The 12,892-nt window shown below is 36.9% G+C and overlaps 1 protein-coding gene across 1 annotated transcript in view; it reads left to right on the top strand.

The window, feature by feature from the left end:
• Positions 1-811: 811 nt before the first annotated feature.
• The window catches only part of LOC308224392 (vitellogenin-1-like), a gene marked incomplete at both ends in the record, with an annotated part of 43,947 nt that continues 31,866 nt past the window's right edge, over positions 812-12,892 (top strand). The window contains 10 exons of the mRNA XM_080624272.1: positions 812-851; positions 1,176-1,196; positions 1,421-1,572; positions 4,053-4,304; positions 6,483-6,644; positions 7,325-7,476; positions 10,241-10,391; positions 10,491-10,648; positions 10,760-10,925; positions 12,008-12,130. Coding sequence (XP_080480398.1) covers positions 812-851; positions 1,176-1,196; positions 1,421-1,572; positions 4,053-4,304; positions 6,483-6,644; positions 7,325-7,476; positions 10,241-10,391; positions 10,491-10,648; positions 10,760-10,925; positions 12,008-12,130 — 1,377 coding nt within the window. The remainder of the gene's footprint in view (positions 852-1,175; positions 1,197-1,420; positions 1,573-4,052; positions 4,305-6,482; positions 6,645-7,324; positions 7,477-10,240; positions 10,392-10,490; positions 10,649-10,759; positions 10,926-12,007; positions 12,131-12,892) is intronic.

Raw genomic sequence — 12,892 nt, 5'->3', positions numbered from 1 at the left:
ACTAGTCTAAATGTCATTACTATAAGTACGAAATTCTAGATGTATTTTCCCAAGAGTGGCAACAGCCAAAGCCTTTTGAGAACCCACTGAGAAGGACCTGATACTCCCAACTCACAGAGGTCCTTCTGGAAATATGACTTGGTTTTTATTAGATTCTTCTCATAAAGAAATTAGTTTTCCTCCTTTTTTCATAGTATGAACTTTCACCATTAGCCAGAAGCTAATGTGAAGGTCATAATGACAAGGTTTGTCTTCCCAGGTGTGTGTAACTAGACATGCTTGCAAAGACACTGTGGCAGTTAACCAGGGAAAGACAGTTTCTCCTTGCATGTCTATGAGCTCTAAGGTATCTCAATACTAAATCTATGAAATCAATCACAAATTCTTCTCTAAAAGTAGAGTTTCAATATGACAGAGCAAGGTGTGTGTCTCCAAAGCTGTGACCCTTATGAAGAGCAAATTATCAGAAGGCTGAAGACATGATTGGAGAAAACTAAATTATTTCAGGCATGATTGAGGAACTATTTTTATTTATCTTAAAATTTTATAACTACAACGTGGAGAAATGGGGAAAAATAACAAACAAGATACTTTGAAAAGGAAATATCTATTTCATATAGAAAGTTATTAGAAAACATGAGGTGGTTTGAAGTTGTCAGCATTCATGACCTCAGAGATGTTTATTTTTGATTGATCAGTAAGCATTCTAAAATACACTTATTTATCAAACTAACATGCCAAGAGAAACATGTGATAACCCATGCCTTTATAAAAGAGAACTCAGCATGTTCACCTTTACTTTATCTCCATCATGAGGGGCTTGATATTTGCCCTGGTTTTAACAGTGGTGGGTAAGTAACTTATCTGCTTTGATGAATTTAAAATAACATATTGAGGAAAATGTTTCAGAATCTAAACATGGTTCACTTACAAACATGAACTTTAACATTTTATGGAAAAATTATTTCATGACAATTTTTTGTTGTTTAGGGAAAAAAGGCATTTTGCTATGTGCTGAACTAGAAGTAAAGTTAATTAGAAAGAGTTATGCTATACGTACAAGATGAGATATAGCCTCTTATACTAAAATACATTAACATTTTGGGGTTGGGTTTTCTTTGCTTTGTCATTTCATTACTCTTTCTTTTTTTTTTCTTTTTTTACTTCTCTTTCAGGGAGCCAGCATCTTAATTACCGTAAGTAATTTCCCTATCAGCTAATATAATTATAATGAGTGAAATTCAAAATAGAATCTGAAAAGTATATCAATGTTTAATATAATTTTGCAACAGCTAATTTTGCTCAGGTGCAATACAAAAATGAACAAATTCATCTTTTTTGTTCCATACACTCTAATACAGGTACTTTAATATGTTTTGTACAGTCTTTATGATGTTTTATGGGAACCATTTTTTTGCAGAACCCGATTTCAGTGAAAACAAGGTTTATTCATTTAATTATGAAAGCATACTTCTCAGTGGACTTCCAGAGAAAGGACTTGCAAGAGCTGGAATAAGAATAAAAAGTAAAGTGGAAATTAGTGGTATTGGGCCAAAACTTTGTCTTATTAGGGTAAGAAAATGTATTCAATTCAAAAGGTAAAATTTTCTTCATACTTGACTTCTTTTTTAAACTTTTGGGAAGTAATTAAGTTTCATCATGTGTTGTGCTTACTCAGGGAGAATGTAACTAACACTAGTATTTTTTATGCAGTGCCCTAAATTCTATTTGCACTTTGTCAGGTAATTCTCAGCTCAAGCCAACCTTGGGCTTGAAGGATTTCTTCTGCTTTGTGGTCAGGGAGACAATGGAATGTAATTTGAGATGCACAATAATTTATTACTGGATCAATCCAATTGTTCCAAACTGCACAACCTAGGATTATTTAATCAACTGATTTCGTAACCAGCAAATGAAAGGCAATAAAACATGCAACAGTAGCTGGATATGATTCAATATTTAGCATAATTAATGTCATCTGGTGGCTTCTTGTTCTGCAGGGTCCCAAATGACATTCTTTGTTATCCTCAATTGTATATTTTTACTGCATGCTGAGTAATTACTAAGACTTTTGATTATGTGAAAATCACTTGGCTTTAACAGAAGCCTATACGTGCTTCTAATGAGGGTATTGAAATGCATCCCTCAATTGCTTAGCACAAACTCCACTTAGTCTTCTGCATACGTGGAAAAAAAAATATCTTTTTAAAAGCTTTTATTTGGCAATTTGAAAACTGCAGATTAAAAAGACTGGTGACTGTCTGATAAATGCTGCCTTCCAGCCTGAATTAGCCTTGTGTTACTAGATATTTTTGTAAGTTCAAATTCTAATAGATTTAGATGAGAAACATTGTTTTTCCATAACCTTTGCAAGTGGCCAGATTTTTTTGCAAAACAGCAAATAAATAAGAGCCACACATCTACACTGGTGAGTAGAAGGCTTTCCCAGCAGACGGAAGGCAGAAGCCATCTTGTGCTTACCCCACATTCTCCCCCATTCCTACTGAAACAGCTCTTGGGTAAGTCTTCAGCCTTTGACTCCTGTTCCCTGAAACCTTCCAAAGCCATTTTACCTGCCCCAGTGCTTTTGTGAAAAAGTTTACATTTCAAAAATAAATACAGAAATATTTTCAGGCAAGAAAAAGAAAAGAAAAAAAAAAGAGATATTTTGGGGCAAGTTCTAAGGTAAATGTAACAATACATTTATTCCCTTCTGCTCTGGGAAAAGTTTATTTTGCTGCTGTTATATTTAAATTAGTTTAGAGGGATGGTTCAGGGAATTAATCTTTCATCTGTAGCCTAGTAGTTTGCATTCAGCCCAGGCAAAAAACTGTGTTCCCTGGGCAGTTTCCAGCTGACAATTTTTTCATCGCAAACCTGCAGGTATGAATTGCCAGCTGTGTTCAAAACCTAGAAGGCAGCATAAGTCCTGACTGGGCCCTGAGGGCTGGGGAAAGCTACCTCATCCTGACATTGCAGAGCAGTCCCAAACCTGCCCATATGCAATATGCCAGAAGCATGTCCAAGAGGCAGCATGAGGGATTTGCTCTGTAACAGCCTTCTCTGTAAGCTTCAGTTACTGGGGTTGGCAGTGATCTCCACCAACAATAACAAAAATAAATATGAAAGTGCAGTCTCCAGAGGTTTGCTGTATGAGGATTTAGTTTGTGTGGCTTTTTGAGAAATTAATCTGCATCTTGAATCACATCACCAGCCTGAGGTGTTAGAGAAAAGTCTCTTTAAATTGTCAAAATATATAGAAGGGAAGGGTCCTCTGAGAAACTAAGCTAAGCATGCCCTATTCCCATGGGGCAGAAATCATTTGAGTTATTCATAGCTCAGCACAACTTTCTACTCGCTTGGATGTGCCTTAGGTTGAGGCTGGAGTATGAAGTACAAAGTGGGGTTGGGGCCAGTGCCTAAGCCTTTGGCTCCACAGCAAAATGCATACGGAAGGACAATTTTTGTAATCTACTCTCCGCTGCTCAAACTAATTACGACTATCTGGCTGGCCCAGCAGCCATGTTGTTATTAGTTTCTGACTGCTGTCTATGCTCTGTGACCCCAGCGAGGGAGACGGCAGAGTTCACAACAGGAGTTAATGATGCTTTATGCAACATTAACTTTCTCCTGCAATTTCCTGCAGATCTTCCATACCACTTTTGGGTAGCAACTTGCTTCATGTACCTCTTCTCTGGCTCATTTCTTCATACAAGTCAACCTTTGGCAATATGGATTATCTATCACAGTATCACAGTATCACAGTATGCTAGAGATTGGAAGGGACCTCAAAAGATCATCTAGTCCAAACAGAACAGAATGCAGTGACTGTGGAAATATCTCAGTCATTCTCATTACTCTCCTTTTATATATGGAAATATGCATATTGATACTAGCTATGTTAAATTATAACTTCTAAGCGTTCCCTTTGAGTAGGCTCTGTGTTATTTAGTAGTGTATTTTTGATATGAGTAAAGCTCTAGATGCTTGCGTGCATTTAAAAAAGCTACTTGAAAGAATTAGAGTAGAATTATTCTCCCCCTTTGTTCTAGATTCACTCGATCGAAGCAGCAGAGTACAATGGTGTCTGGCCTACAAGCTCGTTCTCTCGGTCTCTCAAACTGACTCAAATATTAACTGGGGAACTTAGTATTCCCATCAAGTTTGAGTATAGCAATGGCCATGTTGGAAAACTTAAGGCTCCTGATTCTGTCTCGGATGATGCTCTGAACATCTACAGAGGAATTCTGAATGTGCTGGAGCTAAGTCTAAAGAAGATGCAGCATTCATACAGCTTACAAGAGGTGAGCATTTTGGTTTAGCCATTGTGGTCGCTTTCACTTCAGATTCTTATACTGTATTTCTGAATTCATTCTTGACATAAGCTTCTTAACTAAAAAAAAGCACCTAAGCTTGGAAAATCACGATAAAGTTGTCCTTACAGAACAAGATTTGATGGAGCTGTAGCTAAACAAGATGACTGAATAGCAGATTTTTATTCTGGTTGATCAAAGTATTTCTGTAAATATACTTACAGTATTAGACCCTTAGAAAATCTGGCTTGTGATTCTAGAAGAAGTAAATTTTTGTGAAAGCAGAAGCCTAAATAAAATTTGAATAGTGTACTAAAACAAGTTTAAATGTGCAGAACAAGATTAAAGCTAAAATAACAGTAATTTGACTTTTTTACCAATCATATATACTTTCATCTCTTCTAGCTCCTCTTTTAGGAGGAAAACAGTATATATGACATGACATTACTGTAATAGCTTTAACAGTTGCAGTTGATGCTGTAGGAATTTCCACTGTTTTTCAGGTTTTAATATCTTAGTCAAGGTAAATCATCTGCTATTACTATTCACCACAGAAATTGCAATGTGTTTAGCTTTTGCAAAACCATATTTACAGTGATTAGACTACATTCGATTTAGAGATCAGCAAAAAACTTGGAATTATTATACTTTTGTGTTATTTTTAGTAAAAATGTAGACCAGGGTAACTTTAATTTTTTTAATTTATTTATTTTTATGTAAGTAGATTTGTTTCGGGGAGAAGAACTACATGATTTAATATTTTCACGCGGCTTGTTGCACATAAAAATCCTGCTGGTGGTGTCACATACTCTGCAGCGCTATTTTCTCATATCTCATTTCGCATCTTCATTCTTTCTAATTCAGTTAGCAATATGTCCTACTCTTGCTGTTAAGCAATATATGTGACTTCACCTCCTAGAATAATTTCCAAGTTTTCTTTGCTCTTCTCAGACAGCAACTGATTAATGAGCGTTGGCACCCTTCCTTGACAATCTCAAGTCACTCTGTAAAGCAAGATAAGCATTATTAGTCCCAAAATCTGAAATGCAGAAAGGTTTAAAGGACTTTACCTGGAAAGTCTATATTACATCCTGCTGGGTGTAGGGCAAGGATATCTCAACTAGCCATGAACTGTGCACAGCTAGAAAGGCAAGCTAGGCAGGAGGCTACTTCATCCCACTGAGCCCAGTGGGCTGAGAGCTCCTATTCGAAGTCTAGCTGTCTCTATCACACCGTACAGTCTGCAGAGGAGCCCCACACCTGAACTCACAGAGTACCAGTCTTTCAGAAAGCATGGGCAATTCTTATTTCCAGCTCTTACTGAAGTCACAGTGTTTTTAGGAATACTGTTTAGCTAAAGATGAAGTGAGTATGTCTTGCCTCCTAGCCACCACATGACTATTTTGCTGTTCTGACATAGCCCAGAGCTGCTCTCTGGAGTGGCTACGCTATAAATAACAATAAAAAAAATCATGAAAATAACCTATCCTCCTAAAATGCAATCAAATACTTTCCTCTTCAAAAATCTCCTCATTGACTGAGGAGATTTAAGAGCTCTTATAAATATATATGCTTGAAATATTATTGAAGATCTGAGCTAAAAATGAAAAGAAAACCCACAATCAAAACTCTGCCATCCTGAAATTCTTTTTAATTATTGCTGTTCATATTGTGACAGATCTGATATTTCAAGGCTTGCTCCATAGGCATTTATAAACTGCCTATAAAAGCAAATTTTAAGGACAGAATGTCATCTTCAACCTTAAAATACTTTACTGTTGAGATTTTATTCTGCATGATCAAATTATTTTGGCACTTTTTATTAATATTCCTGAAATCTTATTTCATAATCGACAGCTCCAACTGGAAACTATTTCTCACCTTTCTGAGGCTCCAAATTTTGTCTCAGTGAAATTCTTGAGAATTTTAGTTCTCTCAGTGAAACTGATTTGGCTTGCTGGAAACCTGCACGTGTGAAAAAGAGGTGAAAGTAACGATCATCCCAATTTTGCTTCTGAAAAATACCATAAATAAAAAAGCATTAATTTCTATTAGGAATTTTGAAAATACAGAATTAACCAGGAAATTCCATGTGGGGAATAGATGAAGCTTTGCATAAAAATGCAAAGCTTCATCAGTCATTTCTGATCGCATTCTCATTTTCACCAGGCTGGGATTGGAGGTATTTGTAACACAACGTATGCAATTCAGGAAAACAAGAGAGCAAATCTAGTTTATGTGACCAAATCCAAGGATCTGAACAGTTGTGAAGAGAAAGTTCAACTGATCACAGGTTCAGCATACACTCAACAGTGCCAGACCTGCCAGCAGGTAAATTAGAGTGGTATTATGTAAATGTATTTTATATTCATATGCAGACAGCCATTTGGCATCCACACTATCTCTTGCTTTGTAACACTTAAAAACGAGAGAAGAGTCAGATCTGCTATATCTAGTTATCAACATTTTCTTTCTGTGTGAAAATCAGATCGCAGAGCAGCAGAGGTCTGTGCTGCAAACTGTCATGTACTACAGGCACACTTCAACTAGCTCAAACTAGATGGCTTGGAAACCATTAGTTATCAGCATGAGTTAATTCACCCACTCTGTTGAGTAAACAAGATAGTCATGATGTCCAGTTTCTGCTCTTCAAGATAGGTACTGCTGCATCTTCATATAATTCTGCCTTTGAAATAAAAAATTGTGTGGCTTGTACTGCTGCTTTCTTCAGAAAATATGTCTCCTTCTTAAGGGAATAACCAGTTACTTATGTTTGGGGAAAGGTAAAACTAGCTAACACTTCTTAGTAGTAAAAGTGAGAGATTCACGCAGCATTCCTGACCTCTCCTATGGAAGTGTGCATGCAGAATTCACATAAACCCTCATATGGCAAATGAACAAAACAGCCCTAGAAAATGAATGGATTGAAGTGAGTGATATAATAGCTTCTAGTCACAGAATTTACAAATTCAATGACTCTCTTTGTTTCTTTGCTTTTTTATATTATAAAGAGAAACAGGAATTCCCGAGCAACTGCTACTTATAATTACAAAATCAAGTATACACGTAATGAAGCCGTAATTACACAAGCTGATGTTGAGGAAATCCACCAGTTTGCACCCTTCAATGAGATAACGGGAGGAAATGCTATAGTGGAAGCAAGGTACTGTACATATGCCTGTAACTCACCAAATAACTCAGCATCTCAGTAATCTGGTCAAACTCCATAACTGAAATCCTTTACTTCCACAACCTATCGTTTGCCAATATTTAATTACATAAAATCCCAAACAGCTCATAAAAACAACCTTCGCTGTTAGTTGTAAATCTGAAACATGCACATTACTATCCAAATTTCATTAGCTAAACTTGGCAGGGTTTGCTATTTTATTTTGCACGGATATTTGATTTATGTCAGAAAAGCCAAAACAAATGTAATTCTATCTGAAAAATTGTGAACTAATATATTTGCAGTAAAATAGTTTGAAAGACAGTTACTTACTGAAACAGAATTCCCTGGAAAATAATAATACAGTAAGAGACCCTAGAGACTTTCACAAGAAACCTAGATAGGACTTTTGATTCTGATCTACTTCTTAAGCACTGCAGACTGCTTGCAAATCTACCATCAAAACTGTTTCTTGATAGGAAATTGAGTTTTATTGCAGAAAGATTGGGTACAAGGCATGTAAAATGTATTTGCTTTTCCACAGCAAATTTTGCATATTTTTTAAACAAGTTTGGGCAAAATGAGGACATGATTTTCTAAGAAATAATGCCACTGTTCATTTTTATCTCAAGCCCCCAGATTTTCAATGTTTGAAAAGTTTTCCATCTATATCAACATCAGTTGAAAAGTTTTTAGTTACCTGCTTTAGTGATGGACTCTGTAGACAGGAGTGCCCTTGTGAAGAGGGAGGCTTTTTGTATAAAGTTAACTGTACAGCAGATATACCTCAATCCCACTCTTCAGTTGCTGTATTCTTGCATTGCATCATTACTTCTGCAAGAATCTTATCTGTATAATATACAGTTTTGGAAATTGCAGCATCAGAAAGTTCATGTCAATAAACCACTGATTAACTTCATTAATATGATAAGCATGTTCAGCTTGGCTAACCAACAAAAAAAAAAAAAAACAACAAAAAACCCCAACAACCACAAAAAAGAACAGTAAAGTTGAAAGTGGCTTTCTATCTCATGCAATCAAGGTGAAGATAGGTACAATTGTAGTGCTTTTATCCAATTACAGTTTGTTGTAAGCAAGCATTAGTCTGGAGCCAATGGACTTGTGGTGATTTAAACTCTCCTGCAAGCCTGCATAGACTGTTTTTCCTCAGGTATTAAGCCCTCAGAAAGGGTAATGCCTTTACTTTTCCCATTTTCTCTGGATCTTTTGCATCACCCAGCAGAAGGGGTCAAATATGAGATAGTTGAGAAGATGTGGATGTCACCCAGGTCTTCAGAAGTTATTTCCACAATGCACCTTCTGTGCTTAGAGAAAAAAAAAAAAAAAAAAAAAAAAAAAACAAAAAAAAAAACCTAACCTTAAGGACTTAAAACATTTGGAGCTGATTTTTCAGACCTCTTCAAAATAATCCTCTTGCAGCACCTTTCAAAGTCAAGACAGGTTTTACTATTGTTTCACTGTTTTAATCCTATCTTTAGTATTCATTAACTCTCCTCTTCAAAGTATAACATTTTTCCATCTATTCTAGGCAGATATATATCTTTCCAAAATGATGAAAATGAAGACACGATAGATTCATCATGTTCTGGAAGACAGAGTTAAATCTGTCTCAGTGTACCTGATGTTATACTTTCTCATCCAAATGCCCTTTGAATAATATTGTGTAAAATTTCAAGAGAGAAAAAAATCTCTGCTGATTCTGTAACAATTTCTATTCAAATTCCAGTGGCTTGTCTGCAAAGCAGTTATATGCTATTTTCTGCAGCAGTTCTCTGCAATCCATATGGAAGGAGTGGATAGAAATGATACAGAAGATCATCATAGAGATTCCAAAATAAACATGCCAATTTTCTATAGAGATTTTGAGATACTGTGTAGTATAGTAATATTGCTTTTGGGATGTTTTCAGTTGTTCAGTACAAATGCCTAACTTTATTGTAGTGTCTTAAATGACCTATTTTAAACATAATTGGGGGGATAGAATGCATCCGTTTAGCTGAAAATGTAGCAAGATGATAGAAAATATTTACGAAGACAGTCTCTCATTGCAGTTACTCTTAATAACAAAGGATGAAAGTTCTGTGCTACTTGAAAAGTTTCCAAAAACTTAAGTACTTTTTGAAAGACTAATCCTGAATTTATCTGGCCCTTTTTGTTTGGGAAATCCAATTTGAAACTTCATGAGAACCTTTTATCTTCTGCAGTTCCCAGGACATTCAGCTTGCCAAGCAAAATGGGGAGGGAATTGTAATAGTGCAAGTAAAAATATTGTAACATTTCTTATTGTATCTAACAATTTTCAATTCTTTTTGAAGCTTCCAGGGGGTATAGAGACATAAAAGCTTTTATGAACTTCTTGAAGTGTTTAGATTAAGTGATGATTTCTAAAAAAGTTTCCATCAGTTATTTTTCTATAATCCTTAATTCCCTCCTTAAGACACAACACACAGTTCCTTTGATCTTCAGGCAGCAGCTTCTCACCTCCCTCTTCATCCTTAAATTCTCAAGCCATGTTATTCCCAAAGGAAGGCAAAGGCTGTCTCTGATCTGGGCCCTGCTGTGTAAGTGATGACCTCAGAGTACAGTTCTGAGCATCATGTCCAAATGTAGCTGTTTTTTTCCCCTCTATAACAAAACCCTTTTGATAAAATTGCAGTTGCATTGCAATGCAGGGAGGCAGAATTACTGATTTATTTTTCGTTTGTACCCTGCATCTCCCTTGGTTTCTCCATTCCAGGCAGAAACTTGCTTTGAGTGATGTGCAGAAGCAAATGGCAGAGGTCCCACCAAAAGAATTTCAGGATCGTGGGTCACTTCAGTACCAGTTTGGCAGTGAATTGCTTCAGCTTCCTGTCCACTTGTTCAGAATAAAAAATGTGGAAAGCCAGGTAAAGTTCAGCTACTGGATGGACTCTTTGCTGGAGCTTGGAATCTGTGCATGTGGGAAACAATGTGTGTGAGCTTCCTTCATTTTAATCCTCCTGTAGATAGAGGAAAGTCTGCAAGACCTAGTAGAGGCCACATCTGAACAGCTTCCCAGCGACGCACCAGCAAAAGCTCTCAAGCTTATGCACCTCTTCCGGGCAGCAAACGAGGAGGATTATGAGTCGGTGTGGAAGCAGTTCTCCAGTCAGCCAGTGTACAGGTACAAGCAATACAAGCAGTGATTCTTGTGCTGACAAACTCTTGAATACCATCTGGAATGATTATGTTCAAATGCAAATCTGGAAAATGGTCCTTGCCTTTCCCATTACAGGCGGTACATTTTGGATATAATTCCTGCAGTTGCCAGTCACCGTGCACTCAGGTTCTTGAGGCGTAAAATGGAAAGGCAAGAACTCACCAACTGGGAAGCAGCTCAGACGGTGCTTGTGGCTCTGCACTCAAACACACCAACTAGGGACACAATGGAGGAAGCAACGGTAGGATTCCCTAGACACTCTCTAGTCACTCTTTACTGATTTTAGCATCTGTTGTATTTATTCCTTTGAAAAGATGGCAAAGGCTTTGAAAATATAAAGGTTTTATATCCTCTAGTTAGGTTGAAAGGAGTGTATTTCCTGTCTGTCTTAAGGGGAGGAGAATGCAAATCAAAGGGGAAAAAATGAATCCAGAAAGAAACGGGAAAGAAAGAGTAAAAATACCCCTCTGGGATAGAAGTTATTGCTGCAGACAATGGTGTCTAGTGTCACTTTGTCCAAATGTACTTTATAGTTACATCAGATTAGAGTTCTAACTGAGTGTCTACAAAGACTAGGTAGTAAAAAATACATATTTGTTATATCCGTCTATTTGTCCTGATTGACCTAGCAGGATGGGTATAAATCAGAGCAGATCTATCAAAATCAAAGGAATTATGTCAGTGTGGAGCCCACGTGGGAGAAAGTCTAATGATTTTTACAATTTTTCACTCTTGTGCAGGGTTTAATTCTATCTTCAGATTCAGGAGCTTATCTCTGTCTACCCTAGGTAGACAGCATGAATCTCAGACCAGAGTTTTGCTCTCTGTAAAAGCCATGACAGCCTGGCTGTTACTGTGCAGTAATGCTCTACTTCGCACTCAAGGAAGCAGTGGGCTGGTGCCAATTGTCAGTTCCTACATTTATATGAAATATTCTTGTCTGCTCAAAGTACTGAGGCCCATTCACAATGTACCTCAAGGTTTTTGTATCTATAGCTGAAGCAATTATAAAACAGTGATGAATGCTTCCTGAATAATGTGTGTTTTTCCATTCCATAACTGGATGATTTCCTCCCTTTGGATTAAAGTCTATGCCAAATTTAAATCTGAAACACTATAAAAGCAACAGATCAGTCTTCCAGATGTTAGTTGGAATTATTTTATGTTTGCATTGTCAAATATAGTAATATCCACGGATTAACTGTAAATCCATCGATACAAAAATATGGTTTGCCTGGGTTTACCTTGCTTTTGGCAGAAACATATTTTTTAATATTTTTGCTTTTGATTAATGGTGGTAATGAACAACTGCTTTCTCCCCAGCTCATTGTGAAAAAACATTGCCCACGCTCAAGTACTGTACTTGGAAAGGTTTGCTATCTCAGCTATGCATCACTGTGCCACAAACAATGCTCGTCATCAGACTCCTGCTCTGAATGTCTCCAGGTAACCATATTGTTATTTACCTTTTAAAAGAAAAATTAAGCCATGAGTTCTTTCTTCATTATTCAGAAACTTGTATTTCACTTCACTACAGTCTTTCCTTTGGGGAAAGGAACCCCAGTTGGTTAACTACAGCATTTTTATCTTTAGATTAACACATGAAAGAGAGTGAGAGGAAGAAGCGCATAATTCATAGCACTTTCTATCTGAGTATCTCTGAGTGCTTTACTGCCAATTATTAATGAAAGAGCATGGCACTGCTCTGAAATACTTTAAATATAGGTACTTATACATACTTATAAATAAACTAAGTGACACAAAAGCCCATGTTTCTGCCCGGAGTCATGTAGCTCAGCCTTTCTCAGCCAGAAGCAGAGCCCAGTCATCCACACAGGCTATAAGCTTTAAATAATAGTAATACCCTCCCTGTTCTGCACTGCTTTTAATCAACAAGCCTGAAAACAATTTAAATAGGTAGTAAATAGCATTTGCTCTTTCTAGAGATGCACGTCATGGTATACAGAGGTTGGCCACTCAGCAGTGATAGAAAGGAAAAGAGAAATGGATGTTTTGGCACTGGTCGGTCCACCAACCCCAATAAGAGCAGGATGTACCTGCCATGACTTTTTCCTGTAGTATAGAGGCATGGCCAACATTCCTACATGTGTTTGCTGTGTTACAATTGCCACCAATGCTCTTGAGCTAATTAAATCTGAAAAGACCTGTTCCAGGAATGCTTATTCAATGCATTTCTAATATCCATTC

This window comes from Psittacula echo (genome assembly GCF_963264785.1).
Source record: "Psittacula echo genome assembly, chromosome: 7".
Classification (NCBI taxonomy): domain Eukaryota; kingdom Metazoa; phylum Chordata; class Aves; order Psittaciformes; family Psittacidae; genus Psittacula; species Psittacula echo.
Note: the sequence above shows the minus strand (reverse complement) of the source record. Positions and strands in the feature narration are given on the sequence as shown.